Source organism: Schistocerca americana, chromosome 2 (genome assembly GCF_021461395.2).
Source record: "Schistocerca americana isolate TAMUIC-IGC-003095 chromosome 2, iqSchAmer2.1, whole genome shotgun sequence".
NCBI classification, from domain to species: Eukaryota; Metazoa; Arthropoda; class Insecta; order Orthoptera; family Acrididae; genus Schistocerca; species Schistocerca americana.
The window spans coordinates 860,702,995-860,725,397 of record NC_060120.1 but is presented as its reverse complement, the minus strand read 5'-3'; the positions used below and the strand labels follow the sequence as shown (position 1 = coordinate 860,725,397).

The window sequence follows — 22,403 nt, the reverse complement described above, 5'->3', positions numbered from 1 at the left end:
TGTGGCGTCTTTTTATGGTTCCTGCAACTTTCCATGAGTTTTGGATTTCTAAATTGTGAACGTTTTTAAATATTATATTCATGTGTTTAGCTGTTCGGAGGCTGCTGCATACGCTTGCTTCTCCAAACGTAGATAAGCCGTCGGCACGCTTACCGTGCATTCGAACGTAAGATGTGCCGAGTTTCTGACGCCATGTCGTGGAAAACGCACTTTGGGGAGTCCTCCTGAACAAACAGAGCAGTGTGTAGCATGACGTATTCGGAACGTGCGTTTGAACGTTAACCAGTGCTATTGAAGAACGCCGCTTACGTCACATGCAGGCCACCTCTCTTCAGTACAGAGCCGCGAGACGCCGTATTGGCTTTCAGTTGACGCCCATATGTATATATGCCGTTTCTAAATATGGGCTAATAGCGGATCTTTCGAAAATCTGCCGTTAATTGTATGGTTTGTTGTAAGAAACTTACGGGAAATTTCATATTGGTGGTTCAGAGTTATTGTAACTTGCGTATTATGAAACGGCATACAGAGAATCCATAAGACATCGGTTCTTGGTTCAGTTTATTATAGTTAAATGTCAGTTAACTACATATTTACGATTAAAGCTTTCAGAAAACGGTAATACGCAAAGTATGGTCGTTTAACGCTGTGGTCGGTATAGCGAGATGTGTAGAGTTGCAGAATTTTAAGGTATCGGGTGTTGTGTTACTGGTTCGCGTCTCCCTGGATCGTAATATTTTTTTACTAGCATTCGCGTTTTCTAATACGTTGGGATACTTTCTTATTAGTTTATTGAAACGATGTTCGATAATATTCGATGTGATGTAAATGTAAGTGCGCTCTTTCCGTGGAGTGAGTTTGTTTGATTGGCGTAATCTACAAGGCAGCTTGCAGTTCTTGCAGTTAAGAAATTTAGCACTTTCTTGTTTTAATTTTAATATTAGATGAATAAGCTTGCACAGGATAGAGTAGCATGGAGAGCTGCATCAAACCAGTCTCGGGACTGAAGACCACAACAACAACAACAACACATTTCGCATGTTCTAAGGATTTTGTTGCTGTATAGGAACAAGAAAGTTTGACCTTAGGATTTTGCAGAAAAGTGAGAATGATGAAATAATTTTTATGGTATATGGAAAACCATTGTGAATTTGTATCGAAGGATTTGTAATTTACCTTTTATAAGCCGATGTCCTTGTTGACTGGACATGGTACTTTTCTTTTGTCTTATGACTTGCCCATAGATATTGAACTTTTTATGTGTACCACAGGTAGAACAACATGACTAGCGTATGGGCGAGGGAGCAAACGTGTGTTTTAATTGAAGAAACGTAGGAATTTTACGCCAGTCCAGTTTGTAAACAGTGTGATGTGCGGGCAGATACAGCCGACAACTACGGCTGGATCGCGCTGCAGTCGCGTATACCACGTTGAGGACACGTCATACGCAAAAGTTGCATCGTTCTTGAGCTTTCAGCAGCACGTTGAACTCGTAACGCTTGAGGTCGACGTTCGAAAGCGCTGTCATGTGCCGACGGCTTTATCCTAGCCACTGGCCCCCAACGCTACACTGGCGTGTGCGACTTTTATCAGGCTGGCTTGCTTGTGCTGAAGGCAGTCTCTGTGGGGAATTTGAACGTGTCATTTCTGACGGAAACGTCGTAGTGTTTGTTGGTTTCAGAAACGCCGCCATGTTTTGATTGCAGGCGTCCGTGAAGGAGGCGAGGACGCGTCAGCTGGTGTCCGAGATGATGCGCGGCATGGACGTGAAGGTGCGCGCCCACTACAAGGCGGACACGCTGCTCTTGGACACGCTGCCGCACCTGCTACGCATCATCGTGCCTAGGCTCAGGCCGGTGAGTGAGTCACATTATAAAATAACGCTTTTCCAGATACGGTAGCGCCTATTTTCCAATTGTTATTGGCACGTCGCGATTTCGGCTGAATTCTGTCATCATCACGTGCCTGTCACATGTCACAATAAGAGCGCAAGATCTTAATTGTAGATAAAAGATGTTTTTCTGTGACAAAGAATTGTAATGTTTATTGATTTGCAATGTAGACATTTAAGATACGTATTAAACAAAACATCTGGTAACTGGCCGCCACACCTTGCGTGGCAGAAGCGCACTCATCTGCCGAAATTTTCTGTAATAGTTTTGCATGAATGACGTGGTGTTTCATTATTATTCTTCACTGCATGCATGGGACAGATTGCCTCTTCTATTGTCTTCCTACAGTCCTCCTTCCATTGCATTTATAATTTAGGGCATTTGCCAGGAATCTTTCTCCACCCAGACGGTCTACATGTTCCTTCCATTTTCTTCTATTTACCTATTTCTTTCTTTTATCTCATATATTCCTAAATCTTCCCTTATATCTTCATTTCTTTTTCGATACCAATGGGATGATAACGCGAATTACAGCATATCTCATCCAGCTATCAACCTGATGTGCCAGTGGTGTACCCCGCCAAGCAGACGACGCTCTGACGACCGAATGTTGAAGTAACCGTAACGACGAGTAAAGAGGTAATTCTGTATCATACTCTCACATATGTGAGTTTGGAGCTTTGACTGATAAAGCTCGCCGTCCTCTGGTGGCCGAGCGGTTCTAGGCGCTTCAGTCTGGAACCGCGCGACCGCTATGGTCGCAGGTTCGAATCCTGCCTCGGGCACGGATGTGTGTGATGTTCTAAGTTCTAGGGGACTGATGACCTGAGATGTTACGTCCCATAGTGCTCAGAGCCATTTGGTAAAGCTCAGAGATGGTAGTCCCATCACCCGTCTTACCAGCGATAGGCAATTACTCCATTGAGGGACTTAATAAACATGCTTGCAGTACTCAGGCTGACCTCGGAAATAGGACGGAGTACCGGGATACGACATTGGCAAGAAATGAGTACAAGAGAAAATGGGATGATGAAGCTTGGAGACTTGCCACTACTAACGGTAGGGGAACTGTTCGTAAGGAAGTAGAATTAGATAGCCTTCGAAAGAAAAGGAAATAGATTTCGTACTAGTTACGCAAACAAAGAAGAAAACATTTGGAACTCTATGGTGATTATTATATTAGGCTCTACAGCGGAATAAATCAGGAACAAAGAGCCAGTAAAGGTGTTCCCATCTATATTCACAGAAGATAGGAAGATAAAATACTAGACTATGAATATGTAAATGAACGCAACTGTACTAGCAGGAGTTAAAGGTCCAAGAGGAATCCTACGAATAATAGGAACTTAAGCCCCAGAAGAAGGAAAAATTCGCCAGTTCAAGGGCTTTATCAAACAATTACAAGTGATCTTAAACAGTTACAGTAATAATCGGATTTTACCTATGGGAGATCTCAGTTTTAGAATTGGAAATATACCAATTCGAAAAACAGTTGTCCCATTTGGAGAAAACGTATGTAATGAAAACCGAAAACACTCAGCGATTTTTCTACCTTTAATTATTTATAAATTATCAATACTTTATTTAGGGAGAAAAACATACACAAATTTTCTTGGTCAGCAAGAGGATATAGATCTATTATAGATTATATAACAATAAATGAGGAATTTCCTGGACAGGTTGGAGATACCATAGTTTATCGAGGAGTAGACATTGGTGTTCCGTTGATACGGTTTTCAGTTTCGGCCTTTAGTGCGTGTGTGGTCGTGGGCATGGTCGCGAAAATCTGAGACTTCTGAAAAAACCCACAGAAAGAAGCGCATAAGTGTTAAATCTGTTGATCGTGGCGGCCGATTTCGTTGTGGTCTTCATTCCGAAGACTGTCTCTCCCGCAAAAATCTCTTCATCTCTGCGTAACTACCGCGCAATTAGGATTGCCAGATCCGAAAGTAAAAAAGCGGTCTTTTAGTCCCAAAAGCTGGACAACGTATTTCAAATCGAAATAATCAATTTGGTACCTTCACTTGTTTGTTAACAATCAATTAGTCAGTTTTTTGTGAGATTTATCTTAAAAACAATCACTAAACAGCCTTGTTATTTGGAACTTATGATTGCAACTAAGTTGTCAGTCTTCTTGTTGCTCAGTGTTCTCACTAAGATAATCTTATGTCAAAATAAACTAAAAGTTCTTTATTAAATAAAATAAAGTTATCAATTCTTCTGGGACGATAAACGAACAGATATTCAGTAACTTTGTGCATTTCAGTCACATGTTTTTTTCATTAGTTTCGTAAAAACTTGTGACTGACCAGAGAGATTGTCGTCCAGCTTTGTTTCCTTCTAAACAAAATATCTGTAGTTTCTGCTGTTTGTTACCCCCATAGCAACATGAGCTGATGTCATCACTCAAAGTGCGTTAATTGGATTCACATTTTAAGTAGTCTTCGGTAATTGTGTGCATATTATTCATCTTTCCCCGAAAGTCTTCCACCTGATTTTGAAGTGTCTGCGATAGTCACCTTAAAATTCCGAGGAACTTAGATTGGACAAAAGTTTTGTCCAGTCTTTCAGTTACGCCGCTCACTGATAAAACCTAGCGAAGGTGCAGCGCAGATTAGTACACTGCCCAGCCACATTACTCTCACCAGCTGTCAAAAGCCTGGATATAACCACCCTCTGCAGCGCGGACCGCTGCGAGACATGTAGAAAAAGCGTCAGTGAGTTTGAAGGTATCTGCAGGGATGTTTGAGGATCAACAGCGCGAACAGCCCGATCTAGTTGGTCCCACAGATTCTTGACTGCGTTTAAATCCGAGGAGTCTGATCGCCAGGGGATACGGTAAACTCATCCTGGTGCTCTTTGATCCACGCATGTGCACTGCGAGTTGTGTGACATTTTGCATTGCCCTGCTGGTGGATACCATTGTGACGACGAAAAACAAATTGCGTGAAATCTGATGTCGCAGGATAGAGCGGATCAGGTTATGGTTGTGGAGGGGGCCCATAATCAGTTACTGTTAGTTGCACAAAACACATAGACTTTTATTTTGCTAAGAACCACTTAATTACACATTGCCTTAAAAGGATCAAATTAAAACAATACGGCTGAAGGCCTAGTTAAGAAAACTTGTGATGCCTCCTGGGCTGAAGGCCTAAAACCACACCGAAAACAAGAATGGCTGAAGGCCCAAACACAAGTTATAAAAATTGCTGTAAAGAATACACATGGCTGAAGGCCTTACTTAAAAAAAATATTTCACATAAATACTCGGCTGAAGGCCACGCACTGGACATTAAACAACTCAGGACTTAGGGCCTGGATAACAAGAATTTCAGATAGAACAAACTTTCAAAATTTTAGTTATTAAACAAATCAATCTCCAAACCTTAAGTCAGCTGAAGGCCTTATCTTAAAATAAAAACAATTAAATTAATAGATGGCTGAAAACCTTGCACAGTACATCAGACTAAAATGAAAATCAAAATCTAAAACCAACAGAACCGTGGTGCTCAGAAGTGTTCAATTGGTCTGCCTGAGGAGGTAGCTCTAATTTAAGGTGAGGTGAGACAGGCAGCTAAGAGTAAGGCTAAATAATCGGTTGGCAACCCGACCCAGGGACAGCTGAAGAATCGACCAAGAACATAATCAATTCGCTTCCGCCCGACCAATATCAGCCAAGGACGAAGATACCAGCCGCACTATGTCTTCAGAATCGGCGTCTGTGAACAGCCAAGGCACAATAACCACTCTCAACAAAAAACTACGAACAAACAGCTAAAAGGCTGTCGAACTACACGCCATGTCGGACAGCATCAACACAGTGAGGAAAAACACACTGCCGGAAAACTACGCTAACGAACAGAGCAGGTAACTGGGGTGTTTACGGCCACAAGGTAGAAGATACCGCTGGAGCACTTCACTGATAAGTAACAACCAATTTAATAGTTAAAGACCACACAGGAAGAGGGCTGCAAAATTTCGCTGACTCCAACACACCATACGTTGCTGCTAGCCAGAACGGCCCAGGAAGCAACAACCGACAACGAATGAAGAGATATCACAGCAGCTGAGGTTTTATAACAGGTTACTTGATCACTCAACTTCAGTGTCCAGGTTCGGTGGGCAACGAACTTTATAGCTCTCGCAGCTAGTGCCTCACAATCCGAACAATACTAAAACCAGTCACTGTGAAACAACAAGGACCAATCACAAATCGACACACACGGAGAACCCAGAAATGGTCGGCAACCAAATACACGTTGCCCGATGAGGCGACCGACCGAGCGACCAACCAAGGTAGTCCCCTCTCAAGTCAAGTGTGTCGGCAACGGTCGAGCGAGTCTGGACCTCACTGCTGCTCCGTCCCGACTCAACTCCCCGACATGCGATGACACGGAAATACTAGCGGTTGCTCCAGAGATAGTACGACACTGCTCGTATCGATAAGCTCTGCTGCTGCCACTCACGGACAGGCAAGTCAGCAACTTAGTGACGCCAGTAAATCGAATAAGAAATGAGACAGCAGTACCGCAAAGTCAAGATGTCAAGCAATCAACGGCATGATAACGAGTCGTGCATGGCTCACTGCGTGTAGTGGAGGACATTATCCTCAAGGATAGATGCATACTTGGGTCAATCCATTGTGCTTTGCAGAATGACGAGATAACCCAGGAATGCCATGAAAACACTCCCCAGACCATAACGCTCCCTCCTAAATCCTGGACCCTTCTGATGATTGTTGCAGGGAGTTTACTTTCAGACGTTTCATGCCAGTGACCATTTCTGTGATGGACCAAAAAACGTGATTCATCTGAGAAGTCAATTTGTTCAGTTACGGTATTGGTGTGCAGATTTCAACTTTCGTCGCCGATGAACAGTACTCTGCACGAATGCGTGAACCAGGCGCCTGCTGCTGGGGCCCTTTCGTAGCTACGTTCGTTGAACGGCGTTGAGGAGTCGTTGTTGTTAACCCCTTTGTTCGTTTGGGCAGCCAGTCCCTCAACAGGTGCATGCCTGTTTGCCCATACTCAACTCAACTTGGTAAGACAGCCAAGCCACTCGGAGGTAGCCGAAAGGCACGCGTTTAAGCTCACGCACACTGGCGTGAGGTCTGGAACAGGACAGTGTCTTGATAATTGCAAATAAAGTACGAAGATCTTGGAATACTTAACTTTAATCCATAATTGGTGTACATCGCTCTTGACGGTACATGTTTTACAATCTCAGTATAAACTGGTAATGACGCCTTGCTAGGACGTTGCAAATGACGTAGCTGAAGGCTATGCTAACTATCGTCTCGGCAAATGAGAGCGTATTTGTCAGTGTAGCATCGCTAGCAAAGTCTGCTGTACAACTGGGGCGAGTGCTAGGACGTCTCTCTAGACCTGCCGTGTGGCGGCGCTCGGTCTGCAATCGCTGACAGTGGCGACACGCGGGTCCGACGTATACTAATGGACCGCGGCCGATTTAAAGGCTACCACCTAGCAAGTGTGGTGTCTGGCGGTGACACCACAGTTCACCCCTGTCATTTATGGCCCGCGATGCACCACAGTTGCCTCGGTGCCGGTTTTTGGATAGTGCCATTCTGTCCTGCGTGGTATCCTTCAACCACAGCGGCACGCGAACAGCTTAGAAACGTATTGGTTTCGGAAATGCTACCACCCATGGCCCGAAGGCCAATGGACGTCAGATAAATCGATGCGTTTCCGCATTACGACAACGACTGCACTGTTTTCCGCGTTCCCCTGACATGCTTCGTATACCCTCCACTGCTAGTCTTACCGCCTGCCGTCTGTGAGTGGTTATTCCACGTTGATGTCCAATACAGGCAGTGGTCACATTAACGTGACTGGACCATGTATAATTCTCCTTTGCCCTTCTGCCGTCTGTGAGTGGTTATTCCACGTTGATGTCCAATACAGGCAGTGGTCACATTAACGTGACTGGACCATGTATAATTCTCCTTTGCCCTTCTGTCTCTCAAGTCATGCGGAAGCGACGCGTGAGAGCGGTGTGGCGGGGGCGGGTTGGTTCGGCTGATCTTCATGTTCTACTTTCCCTCGCTCGCTCTGCGCGTAGCGTAGTTGTGATCGAAAAGCCTATCAAAAATCGAACGAACAGGACTTGTATATACACTGCGGGGGGGAAAAAAATAGTTAACCTGGAAAGACGACGTCGATTTTGATCCGATGACGACATATGTCACCTGGGGAATACGATGTGCGACAGTAAAATAATGAGACTGATGTGAAAAAAATGTTGCTTACCGTTTTTGTCAACTTTAGTGTTGTCTCCTTCAAAGTAGTTCCATTCCGATTGCACACAGTTTTTCCAGTGCTTCTGCCGTTGATGGTAACATTTCTGGAACTCATCTTCAGTAACATCCTCCAAGACCCTCGTCACAGCTTTTTAGACATCTTGTGTTGTCTGAAAATGGCGCATTATCGCGGCGCAGAATCCAGTTATCAGCAATGTTGGCACGGACACGAAGAACTCTTTTACGAAGTCTTTCTAAAATTTCTTTGTAGGTATATTGGTTAACTGTTTGTCTAGGAGGCACCCACTCTTTATGAACAGTTCCCTTGGAATCAAAGAAGCACACAAGCATACATTTCACTTTTGACTTTGACATGCGAGCTTTTTTTGGTCTGGGTGGGTGATCCCTTTGAGCGCCATTGCGAACTTTGGCGTTTTGTCTCTGGATTGTACTGAACGGCTCAACAATTCTGGATTGATTTCCGTTTGCTCTAACAGATCGGCTGCCACATTTTACCCTGTTTCTCGCTGTTGTGGTGTGAGATTTTTGGGGACCATTTTTGCACAAATCTTTCTCATACCACGATCTTCAGTTATTATTAGACGAACCGTTTCTCGATTGATGTTCAGTTCATCTGCAATCATTTTCACGGATAATCTTCGATCAGATCGTACGAGTTCACGCACCCTGGCCAAGTTGACATCCGTCCGTGAGGTTGATGGTCGTCCACTGCGGTCTTCATCCTCAACATTCGTTCTCCCCTCGCTAAACATTTTATGCAAACAAAAAACTTGAGCTGTTGACATAACCTCCTCTCCAAAAGCCTTCTGAAGCTTACCGTAAGTTGTCGTCGCGTTTTCATCCAATTTAACGCTAAAAGAAATGGCATACCGTTGCGCAATATTATGCGGTTCCATTTGCGTGATGAGAGACACAAACACGTGTTAACCTATTACAGCAAAACTCACGACTGAACAGTTGTATCGATGTGCCGCTTGAACTAGAAGCAGCTTATAGACCGAGGTCAAAGATATTGTGCCTACGCAAGCCTGCAAGCCTTTACGTTTTTGCAAAGAAAATCAGGCTCATTACTTTATTGTCGCACCTCGTAGTAGATGTTGTGGGGCGGCGAATAAGTTTGTAAAAAATCTAATTGCTGTATAAATGCTTGCATGTTGAATCAGTTTCAGGCTTTTAGAATGTTGTTAATGCTGTCTTTCGCCGTTCTCAACACTGGCTCTCTATTTACTTTTTAGCACCCAGAAAGTGATTTAACAAACGTGAAGCCTGTAATTAGAGTTCCTAGTGCCCACTTCATCTGAGAATACCATTATAGCTGCAGCTTATAGCTCTGAGGAATTAGGAATTGTCCCGGATTTCTAATCAAAAACGATTTTCCAAAATAGTTGAGTATATTCTGAAATTCACTGATAAAAAACACAAGTATCCCTCCAACCTAACTAACAGAGCAGTTCAGAGTCTAATGCGCTGATGCAACTATAAATGTCCGAATTAAATGTTAAAATGAATGCTCGCCATAATTTGATGAAAATATTTCATCAAACGCCACGCTAAATATTTGGTAGAATGTCTGTACCGCGACGGCACGTGAAAATACGACAATACGCAAACTGAAGCTAGATAATGAAAATCATCCCAGAATTAACCCTTCACTTGAAATGATTTCATGGTTCCGCGTATCTCTAGTAACTTAATACGGCACCGGAGGCTGTTTGTAGCAGTGATACCGATGCGACGCGACTCCCGACACAGATGGCGTGTTATTCAGCGTCTGGAGAGAACTTCCTCGCGCAGCGTTCTTATATATAAAGCCGCGGTGCGGACGGCTACGGGAACGCCTAATCAAATCGGCTCTCCCGACTAGCCGCTGGACTAGTAACGCACCACTTCAAGTTACATAATAATTTATAGCTTCTTTTGCTGATGGCCGATGAAGCTCTTAATTTAAACGTGCATTCAGCACGCAGGTAAGTATTGATAATAAAATTTTGACGTGGCTAAGTTAAATATTTTGGGCGAGAGAATTAATTTAATTACACTGCACGCAGTAGATGAGCTCTGAACTGGCCTTTTTGAGATCCGCTATCGCTATAATTTTATAGGTATTCAAAAGAAACTTTTCACATCTTCATAGTCATAGCGGACCTCCAACCTATTTAAATCTAAACATCCTAGCCGTATTTATTAGCCTACTTAATCTATCTTGCTTCCTTCAGTTTTGAGATGAAAACCAGAAAATCATGAATTTCCACTAAAATCTTAATTTGTGAAATCCAAAGTACTGTTTTTATTAAATCATTATGAAAGATGAATCTAAATATAAATTTTGAAGTCTCTAGCTCTTTTCTGTTGCGCCAATGATTTTTTCAGAAAAACGTCCAAATTTCGAAAATGGCTGAAGTTATCGAACTGATATTTAACACACATTAATTTAGTATTATTCCTGACATGCTAGAAAAGTTTTAGGTCATTTGCTTGATTTTTAAGGTATTGCGCAAGATTTATGACGTCAGAGCTAGTTACAGCAGACTGGCTGGCACACAATGGAAACTGATGTTAATTTACTACAGCGTGAGTAGGCTGCTTACCTACAATGTGCTGATAATGGTTCCAAAGTAGCGTAGCGGCACAACTACAAGAGCGCCATCTATGTCTCCCCTGTAAAGGGGACGCTCACAACCAGAAGGCTCAGTGTGGTGCAGACGTGTGAAGCAAGCACTCGTGCCTCCTACACCCAACTGACGTGTTTGAAAGGGGTCAAATTGTTGGCCTTCAAAGTAGCGGGATGATCCTTTCAGGGAGTTTCCACACAAATTGGACGTGTTTCGTCCGTTGTATAACGATGTTGGTGTCAGTGGTCACGTGAACGTTTTTACGCGCCTAGAGGTGGTTCTCGACGTTCACGCAGCACAGCCGCTCGCCAGAGTCGTATTGTAAACGCAGCAGTGGCAGATCTTGCAGCTACAACAGCACAGATGAGAGGGTTCGTGAGCCCAGACGTGTCAACACGTACTGGAATGAACCAGTTACTAGCAGTGGGACTACGGGCACGCACACCTCTAGCGCGTCTTCCACTCACGCTGCAGCATCGAGTTGCACGGATCGACTGGTGCCGCCGGAGGATCACTTTGGAGGTGGAATGGCGCGCTGTGGTCTTCAGCGATGAAAGTAAACTCTGCCTGCACGCAAGTGGTGGTCGTTTCCCCGTACGACGTAAACCTGGTGAGCCCTGTCTATTAGAGTGAATTCATTCAGGACACACTGGCCCCATCCCAGTTCTTATGGTCTGGGTTGCGATAACCTACAACTCTCGTTCACTTTTAGTGTTTCTGGAGTAGACTTTAACCAGCGCTCGGTAGGTGCAGAATATTGTTGGACCCGTTATTTGGCCATTCTTGCAACAGGAAGATAATGCTCGCCCACACACTACCCATGAAACTCAACGTCCTCTGCAAGACGCGAAGCATCTTGCCTGGCCAGCACGATCTCCGGACTTGTCTCCAAATGAGCTTGTGGGAGATATGGTGGGCCGAGAATGACTCGTGTGACTCTTCAGCCAACAATTCTTACAGAACTTTGTGAACAGGTCGAGCACGCGTGGCATAATGTATCCCAGGACGGAATTCGCCATCTGCACGATCGACTGGATCCCAATTCCTGAATTGCCGCCATGTACTTGTTTCATCCTGATGGTACCTCAAAATCGCTTTTGCTATTGATCTGTACTCCAAATATACTGTTGCGTCAATAAAACTTGAGTGAGCTGGAAATCTCTAAAAGTGTGTACCATTTTTATTCCGACAGTGTACTTGGACAGACACGGCCGTAAAAATCCGAACATGAACTCATCCCTCGGTATCCCTCTACAATTTTTACTCCCTACACTTCATTCCATTATAAAGCTGTTAATTTCTTTATGCGTTAGGATGTGTTCTGTCAACACATCCCTTCTTTTAGTCAGCTTGTGCCATAATTTTCTTTTTTTCCCCAATTCAGTTACGCGACTCCGCACCTGTTATTCGATCTGCCAGTTAAATCTTCAATATTCTTCTACAGCACCACGCCACGTTTCACTTCCATACAATTCTACACTCCATACAAATACCATCAGAAGGGACTTCCCAACACTCAAATGGATATTAGATTGCTATTGCCAGTCTGCATTTTATGTCCTTTCTACTTCGGCCCATCATCAGTCTTTTCACTGCCCAAATTGTAAACTTCTTCTTTTACTTTTAATGTCTCCTTTCGTAATTTAATTTCCTCTGGTTTAATTTAACTACGATATACTACCCTTGTTTTACCTTTGTTGATGTTTATCTTATTATCTCTTTTCAAGACACCATCCATTCAGTTCAGCCGCTCCTCCATCTTCTTTGTCGCCGGCAAACCGCAGAGTTTTTGTTTCTGCTCCCTGTACAGATCGAATAACATTGGTAATACGGTAACACCTTGTCTCACTTCTCAACTACTGCTTCTCCTTCCTGTCCTTTGACTATTATACTTGATGTCTGGTTTTTGTATAAGTTCTAAATTACATCTCACTCCCTGTACTTTATCGCTGCCACCTTCAAAATTTCAGTGTATGGTCCAGGCTGCAGTATCAAAAGTTTTCTCCAAATCTACAAATGCCGTAAAAATAGGTCCTCCTTTCTTTATCCCACCTTCTGAGCCAAGTCTTAGAGTCATTACTGCTTCACGTGCTCCGGAATCCAAACTTATCTTCTCAAGGTCGGTATCTGCCAGTTCTTCAATTCTTCTGTAAATAATTCTTGTCAGTATTTTACAACCGTGTATTATTAAACGGGTAGTTCGGCAGTATTCACAACTGTCAACATCTGCCTTCTTTGGAGTTGGAACCATTACATTCTTCTTGAAACCTGAGGGTCTTTCGCTTGTGTCATATACCGTGGCAATATGCGGAGCAATTTTGCATTGGCTGGTTCTTCCAAAGATCTCAGTAATGCTGAAGTGATGTTGTCTACTGCATGTTTCCTCTTGAGTTCTTTCAGTGCTTTGTCGACTTCTTCTCACACTTCCTAATCCCAAAACGGGACACTCCAGGTGCCTTTATTCGCCATCATGCACACCACTTGGACATTTTAACAGCAGCTCTTTGCTACGCTTCTTCAAGAGCAATATCTTCTTATTGAGCACAAAGAACTGGGTTATCATGGTACGATATCGTCTGCCATCAACTGTTAATGCATCGCAGGCCGCGGTGGCCGAGCGGTTCTAGGCGCTTCAGACCGGAACCGCGCGACTGCTACGGTCGCAGGTTCGAATCCTACCTCGGGTATGGGCGTGTGTAATGTCCTTATGTTAGTTAGGTTTAAGTAGTTCTAAGTTCTAGGGACTGATGACCTCCGATGTTAAGTCCCATAGTGCCCAGAGCCATTTTTTAATGGAGCACCTGTGTCAATTTGAAAGAAAAATGGGCTCAAAATTCTAAACAGTGACACGTTGGGGATGCGTGTTTTTTTTTCTTTTTTGTCTTCATGAATCATTAATGGATTATGTGTGTCCAAAATACGGTAGCTCAGATTATTAACGATGCTATCGAAGGCAAAACGGGACTTGCGCTGAAGATAATAATGTCCACGAAATCGCTGTTCAGCTCTTGTTCGTCAGTGATTCATTGGTGAACTCTCGTCACTGCGCATGGTCTGCTGGAAGAAGCTGTTGAGCCAGACAGATCTTGTAAGTACGGGGATGCAAATCTTCAGTGAGAATACGGTGGAGAGTGACCGTTGAAATGCCCAGTTCTTGTGTCAGATGACGAACTGGACTCTTGACGACACTCCTCCGAACTGCCGCTATTTTTGTTCCTGAACAACCACGAGCACGCTTCAGGTGTTTCCACCAACTTCTGAACATGTACTTCCGAAATTTTTGAGTATTCTTCTCACAGTTGATGGTTTTGGGACATTATTTTTACTTAAAATACACTATACGAATCGTATCAACCAAACCATCACCATAATATTTAACAAAAAGGACACGTTCTTGTATCGTGAAGCGCTCCATTTTTATTAACTCCTGTCTGTCGAGTATCGACATGTCACAATTATGGACCTCTCGATTGACAGCCAGAATGGCGCAAAGTTCAGATCTTGCATTCTTGTTGTAAGACCCTAAACATCAGTTGTTAATTACAGATTCCTGTGAAATGCGAAAACATTTTTGGCAGGTGTGGCAATGTGCTTCAGCTTGGAAGTATTGTAGCCCATGTCCTGAAGTATTAATTTATATTGGTATGCACTATCCTCTTTAAATGCGCTACGTTATTCAGATAATCACAGGGATATCTTTCCTGACATTTTGTAAGAAATATACCCGTATTTGATACAGCACCATCCGTTCATACTTTCCCACACAGTTCTTTACAGTTTGGTGAGTAGAGAAAGCCAAAGATTCGACTGTATACAGTATGAGTAAAGACAGTTTTTTAAAAGTATACAGGGTGTCCATAAAGTCCCTTTACAACTTCAAAATTTTATTAAAACCTCAGTTGTTGAAATAAAAGTTTTTTGACACTGTTTATAGACCTCTATATGGGCGCCGTTAGTTGCACGAAGCACATGAAGACGGTACTCGATTCCTTGCCATGTTCGCTGTAGCATAGCGTCATCAATGGTGGCAATGGGATTACGAATCCTTTGCTTCAAGTCAGCAGTGTCCCGTATTTGTGTTTGATACATGGTATCTTTTATATTCCCCCATAAAAAAAGTCCAAGGGAGTGATGGCGAACGCGGTCGTAAGGTCGAGGTAAACATCTGCAGTAATTGTTGACTCGTTGAAGAAAAATGGACCAATTATTCGGTTGCACATGACTCCACACCACACATTCACATTTGGACTATCCCAGTGAAGCTCCCTAGTCACATGTGAGTGTTCAGATCCCCAGCTTCTCACATTGTGTCTGTTTCATGAAAAGTTGCCGCGTCGCTGAAACAAACTCTCTTGAGGAAAGCTTCATCCTCCGAAAGGCGTTCCAGCGTGTTGAGTGCAAACTCTGTTCGATTTGGCTTGTCATTTGGCTCAAGTGTCTGTAACAGTTGTTCTTTGTAAGCGTACAACCGTAAGTTCTTTTGGAGGACATTATGCACAGTTGAACGTGATAGTTGCAGCTGTCTGACAGCAGTGCGGATGGACTTCGTAGGTGAACGAGTGAAAACATTTAAAACGCCATCGATGTTTTCCTCGGATGTTCTTGGTCGCCCGCTCCTCCCTTTATCCAACACTATCCCTCTCTCTACAAACTTTTTGTGCCATGCAGGGATTGAACGGCGCGAAGGTGGATCTCTTCCATACCTCGTTCTGAAGTTTCGTTGAGTCTGAACATCCGATTTTGTCTCTATAAACCAGGATCCACATTGTGCCTTCTCTTGAGGAGTTGGCACTTTATAGAGATTAAGTTCCTTCGATCAACAGAGTATCTGAAACACAGAATTTTAGTATATATAAAAACTTTAGTAAACAGTGATTACAGTAAAAGAAATTTTGTTAAAATAATTCAACAACTGCCGTTGTAATGAAATTTTGAAGTTGTAAAGGGACTGCCGGCCGGTGTGGCCGTGCGGTTCTAGGCGCTACAGTCTGGAACCGCGTGACCGCTACGGTCGCAGGTTCGAATCCTGCCTCGGGAATGGATGTGTGTGATGTCCTTAGTTTAGTTAGGTTCAAGTAGTTCTAAGTTCTAGGGGACTGACGACCACAGATGTTAAGTCCCATAGTGCTCAGAGCCATTTGAATTTGTAAAGGGACTCTATGGACACCCAGTATTTAAATCGTTGCACATATTACACAGTGTGATTATTGAATATTTATTAACTTATCCACTATTATTCTTCGTTTTTTTAAGGGTCAAGCAGCCACTATTTACCTTCAATGTTTATGGGTAACCATTACCTAAGTCTCTCTACTATTAATAGATCTACCCTTCAACTGAGGGGGAACGTTTAAGGAAATTTACATTGTTACAGTCACAGACGTAAATTAATTCCTTGCAACATAGGGTAATGTAAGTATACTTCTAACTCAAGTCTGTTGTTTTGTACATAATACTACGCGGCAACACCCTATCTTGTACTGGGGTCGGTTGAGCCTATAAAAACCAGACATCTGCGATGATCCACGACTCAATGATACTGTGGCTTGTGACGTGGTTATTGCGCAAACGGAGATGGAACTTTCAACACTGAAATTATTTATTTTGCTCCTACTTTATTTTTGTAGTATAAATTGTAGTCTCTTAGTTTGGAATATGACAATTTGGTTGCGAGTTGGCGTAGACAAAGAGGGAAATGTCATTAGAATAACTATAATTCTGGTTATTCCGTGTATTTTACGCATATTGGATTTTTAGAACTGTTCTAAATTCGCCGTTTTGATTAGGTCATGAGTCAAAACAGGCAGTTGATACCACATGTTCAGTATTGCCGATGTTTTTTCCCTTTACCGTCGAACTTATATATTTGAAAAACAATGGAAGAACATTTTTAGAAAATGGTGCAGAAATTAGATGAAAATTCAGAGTGAAAAACTTGAAAAAATTAAGGAGTTGTTGTACGAAGTGAATAGTCTACTGACCCCGACCTAAGAGCAAGGAGTAAACCACCAAAAATGCCGAAATGAGATTAACGATACATTTTAACATCAAAATTTGTTCAGAGCCACACAGTAGACGAAGTGGATGAATTATGCTGCTTTGGAAGCAAAATAACACGTGGCAGACGAAGCAAAGAAGATCTATGAACCAGACTAGAGCACGCAGAGTGTGCACTACTCGCCAAAGGAATCTCCTAGTGTCAAACATAGGCCATAATTTGAAATAGAAATTTCCTGTATAGTACGTATGCGAACCAGCGCATTACTGTAAGGAAGTGAATCATGGAATGTGGGAAATCTAGAATAGAACTGAATCTAAGCGTTTGAGATGTGGTATTACATACGGGTGCTGTAAATTTATTGGGGTGATGAAAAGGTTCTTTACAGAATCGGCGGGAAAAGAAATGTGTGGGAAACAATGTCACGGTCGCAATGGGTAGCCGCGTGGTCTTGGGCGCCTTGTCACGGTCCGTCGGGCTCCCCCCGTCGGAGGTTCGAGACCTCCCTCGGGCATGGGTGTGTGTGTGTTGTCCATAGTGTAAGTTAGTTTTAAGTTAGATTAAGTAGTGTATAGGCTTTAGGGACCGATGACCTCAGCAGTTTGGTCCCATAAGGCCTTATCACAAATTTCCAGATTTTACACTGTCACGAAAAGGGACTGAATCAAAGGAGAAACTTTAAGGCATCAGTGAGCCACTTCCATGGTAATGCAGGGAGCCGTAGAGGGTAAAACGTGCAAAACAGGACGGAGATTGGAATATGAACAACAAATAATAGAGGACCGCATCAAACTGGCCATAAGACTGATGAAAGAAAAATTAAATTTTCAGACGTAACTGAAGGGAAATTCTGAGTAGGTTCCTTTGGAAAGGGCACTGTTGGTTGCCTTCTCCATGCTTGTCCAGTTGAGCTTGTGCTCATCCATTAATGACCTCTTAGTGGACGATTAAACTCCAACTTCCTGTTTTACCGATACGTAGTCTATCTGAAACCTTCTTGCGTCTCCAAGTCTCGTCCAAATACACAACCTTCTTTATTGTGCTCTGTGCTAAATTCTATCAAGCGACTTTCTCTTTCATTCCTTCCCACCAGTCCATGTCGTCCTGCTGTTTTTCCATCTCTACATTTTCCTAATGTGGAATGCTAGTCGCCCAGTATGATAAAATTTTCGTGTTCCTTAATACACTGAATAACTTCTTTACCATACTTTTGTTCCAATCTCTACATCATCCGCACATTATAAAATAAGTGTACTTTTACTTAAGCGGCAGGTCTTGGCTTTATTTCTATCTTGGCTCTGATGATCCGTTCAATATTTTGTTTATAGTTGTTTACCCACATTACTATTTTCTTGTTTGTTACTAGAACTACTCCTGCATTACCCCTACTTATATTTTGTGTTATAAACATGTGCTCATCTGACGAGAAATCGTATTCTTCCTGCCACAAAACTTCACCAATTCTCATTATACGTAAGTTCGACTTACTCATTCATCTTTCCAGGTTCTCTAACCTACCCCACGATTCAAAAAATGTAACATCCATGCTCCGACTTGTAGAATGGATCTGTTTTGTCTGACAGCGACAATCTTTTGAGTAATCCCCACGTGGGGGTCCACAGAAGGAATTATTTTTACCTTCAGAATATTGTACCAAGGAGGATATAATAATAATAATAATACCGGGCTAGTACCGAAGTTTCGCCTCAGATACACTCACGCGAATATTTAGAAAAGCTTTTTTACCCTTTCACATAGAATTTACTCTAGATGCAGACAGATGGGGTACATTGATTTTCGTCATGAAGGATGAATAGCAGACTGATGATCTTAGATGCTTAATCTCCTTAAAAAACACACAATCAGCAACATTTAATTTAATATCTTTCGTACCTACGGTCGCTGAGGCAGCAGGGATGGCGTGGCAAGCACAATATTGGTGACACTAGAAGATTCAGGACACTGTCTTAAATTGGTAATATCAGTGCAGTTATCACGATAAATTTCCGAATTTTGCTAAAGAAGTGAATTAATCTCCATTTCTCCTTCAGGTCAACATCCAGCTGTACAGTAAAACGGAAAAGCAAGAGTTGGACAACGTTATTGGAATCATGATCGATTATAATCTCAACTACGTACAAGAGAGAACTCCTGTCGGCGCTTATGAATACAACTTGGATCCGTAAGTATCTTTACATGTTTTGTTACTGTTTTTAATGATAGTAGTCATTCATATTGTTTTTGTGTTCAGTGCGAAGACTGGTTTTGAAGCAGCTCTCCAAGCTAGTCTATCTCGTGCAAGCCGCCTCTTCTCTGACATACTGAAAGTCGTGAGCAACAAATTGCTAAAATTCCCGTTCTAACGATGTAATAAAACAACTGTGACATCGTAATCTAAATACTTTATTTCACGCATTACTATAATGTGACATCATTAGCGCCTGTCAGATGACCACAGGCAGTACTTCCAAAATGGCCGACATCAGTGTTTCGTTTCGATAGCGTTCTGTCATTTTATTCCTTGTCAAAGAGGGAAAATGTGCTGCTTAAATCCACCTCAGCCATCAACGTGCTCTTGGAGATATGTCTGCTTGGCTGACAGCAATGTTAGGAGATTGGTGTAACATTTCAAAAGTGGAAACACGATATCCAAGATGAGTCTTGTAGCGGTCACGGTTTAAGTGGCTCCACAGAACGCAACAAAGAAAGGGTCTGAAAAAGTAATCAGTCTTGATCACAATTTTTTTTATTAAAAATTACATGTCAATGGTATCCGATTTCGATCATATGTACCTCATCTTGAGACCATGTCTCTGGAAGAAAAAGTAATTCTCCTTAGAGGGTAACAGATACCAATATTATACAATTTACCTACGTAATAAAATATGGATACACAATATAATAAAACGGAAAGGGCTTTTGTACCATTATGTGGTGGGCAGAAACGACGAGCTGATCACTGACGAATGTCGGAAGACATCCCCGGCCACAGCTAAACAGCGTCAAAACGCTACGCGTTATACAGTGAAAGCTCCGACCCTCGCCTGCTGCATGACCTCATCGGGAGCCAGTAGGGCTTAGTATATGATGATGCCGTATGTGAAAACGTAAAATATCAGCCTAGATACAAATAAAATATAATATGAATGATTACATAAATGTAAGCTGGCCGTAGTAGTAATTACTTTGCATCTGCTAAAGATAACTACAAACGTGCCTGAACAACCAATAGAATTGGTTATAAAAACGCTAAAGCCATCTACGGTCACTGCGTGAAAGTTCAAACTGAGGCATCTAAGCAAAGATAAAGATAGACTCCATCCGTTGCCATGGAGACAGTAGAGTGGAATTTCTGGATGAGTGGCGCCAGTGGCGAGGAATACGGCGCGCCAGACAGTGTTAGGTGACAATGCCTCAACGGCTGATCTAGCTTTAAGTTTTCTACGAGAGGAGGATTTTTATCATTCAGTCTAAGATTGGGCGCCTGGCCTTATCTCCCAGGCCTTCGCCCTACCTGCGAATTTTTATTTTTCATCGGTCTTTCTGATATTGTTTCTTCAGTTTGATGTTCGTCGTTTCACTGTCTGTGTTTCTCTTGCTTTGGGTCTTTAGGCTGGAAGATTTTAGTGTGTTGCAGAGTGGCTAGCTCATCCTTTTTTTATGCTTGCGATCAGCCAGTCTAGGACATCTGCTATATTGTCGTAACACCTTCTGCCCCTTTTTTTCCCCCTTTTAGTTGATATTTTCAGTTTTGGCTTGTTTCTTTCGTTTTCTCCTTCTGTGTGGTTACATAGTTCGTTTTGCGCATTTTGTTCCTTTCCCAGATTTTAGGTGATCTGATTCTTTTGGGGTATGGTTTTCATCCGAGACCTGTGAAAATACAGGAAAAGGGACTGATAACCAAGCTGTTTAGTCCTTTTACTCCCCAAATCCAACTAAGCAACCAACCAATGCCAGAGATGTAGCGGCAGAAGGACGCTATCGGTCACCATGGAGGCAGGGATTGATGAATGACGATCAGTATCGTAGCTTTGAAAGTATAAAACCTAAAACTCGATGATGAAATTGCATAAATGACGAAGAAATGTCTCAACACATGTCAGATCGATGACACTTAAAACGACACAAATATAGTTCAATTATTGCATTTCTGATGATGATCTAGATATGATCGAAGGCGGTTGCCATTGACACGTGATTTTTAATTTTTATTGAAAGATTCACGATTAAGACATTACAGTTTCATGTTATGTAATCAGGAATATGCTTTTTCCAATATCGTTTCCAAAAATTGTCAAGGAAAGAGTTGTGAGGTCATAGGAGAATATGTGCGTGTCTCAGTGAATGAAATCGCTGGAAAACTGCTGTAGGACACAGTGAAATGAAGAAATGGTTGAAAGCTTAGGTTATCGAAAAGTTTGTGCCCATTGGGTCACACATTTATTGACCAAAGACAAAAAACCTCAGAAAACAACCCTCATCCAGAGGTATCCAACAAACCTCACAAAAATTCTGTCTTGGCACCCTCCGACTCCCATTTTTCCCGTTCTGTTAAGGAACAAGTACGACACCAGCGCTGCGATGGTGCCGGATGTTTGGCAAGCAGTACAACAGGTCTCTGAGAAGTTGGAATGGAGTTCAGTTGTAAGGGTGTTTTGAAACTAGCAGACCAATCGGGGAAATTGTGTGCAAAGACACGGAGTCTATGTTGAAAACAGACATAGTATGTACATACGATGAGATTCTTGGTTTCTCTTAGAAATTTAGGACTGAAAATTGTAAGAATTTTTGCTCATTACTTTCAGTATGGCCGTCGTAGATTCAATTGAAGCCGCTTACTGTTGTCATATCTTGGTCTCCATCTACAGTTTTTTCCTCCCTCGCCCCTTCATATTCCCCTTCATTACCAAACTGACTATTGTTTTATGCCTTAGGATGTGACCTATCAATAGATCCCTTCTTTCACTCAGATGGCCCACAAACTTCTTTTCGCAAATCCCTTTCACCAACTAAGTAGTTATCAAATTTACCCACCTAATCTTCCCTTCTGAGCATCATATTTCAAAAGCTGCTATTCTTTTCTTGTCCGAAAGGATTAGCGCCCATATTTTCTCTCTGTACAGGCTTCACTCCAAACAGATACACTCACGAAAAAGTCCTAACCCTTAAATTTATATTCGATGTTAACTTATTTCGCTTTCTCAGAAACGCTTTTTTTGCTATAGCCAGTCTGCAGTTCATATCCTCTCTACTTCGCTCATCGTCAGTTATTTTGCTGCCCAAGTGGCGAAATGCATCTGCTCCTTTTAGTGTCTCATATCCGGAATCTAATTCCTTTATCATTGCCTGATGTAGTCCGACTACATTCCATTACCTTTGTTTTACTGTCATTCATGCTCATCATACAATCTCCTTTCAAGGCACCATCCATTCCATTCAACTGCTCTTCCAAGACCTTGGTTGTCTCTGACAAAATTACAGTGTCATCAGCAAACTGCAAAGCCTTTATTTCTTCTCCCTGAATATTAATTCCTTTTTCAAATTTCTCCTTAGCTTCCTTTACTGCTTGCTCAGTGTATGGTTTGAATAACATCGGGGATATGCTACAAGACTGCCCCACTCCC

At 42.4% G+C, this 22,403-nt stretch overlaps 1 protein-coding gene across 2 annotated transcripts in view; it reads left to right on the top strand.

Annotated features, from left to right (window-relative positions):
- Window positions 1-22,403, top strand: part of LOC124594958 (chromosome transmission fidelity protein 18 homolog) — a 467,415-nt gene that overhangs the window by 160,785 nt on the left and 284,227 nt on the right. For both annotated transcript variants that reach the window (XM_047133468.1, XM_047133467.1), the window contains exons 16-17: window positions 1,707-1,856; window positions 18,831-18,961. In XM_047133468.1, coding sequence (XP_046989424.1) covers window positions 1,707-1,856; window positions 18,831-18,961 — 281 coding nt within the window. The remainder of the gene's footprint in view (window positions 1-1,706; window positions 1,857-18,830; window positions 18,962-22,403) is intronic.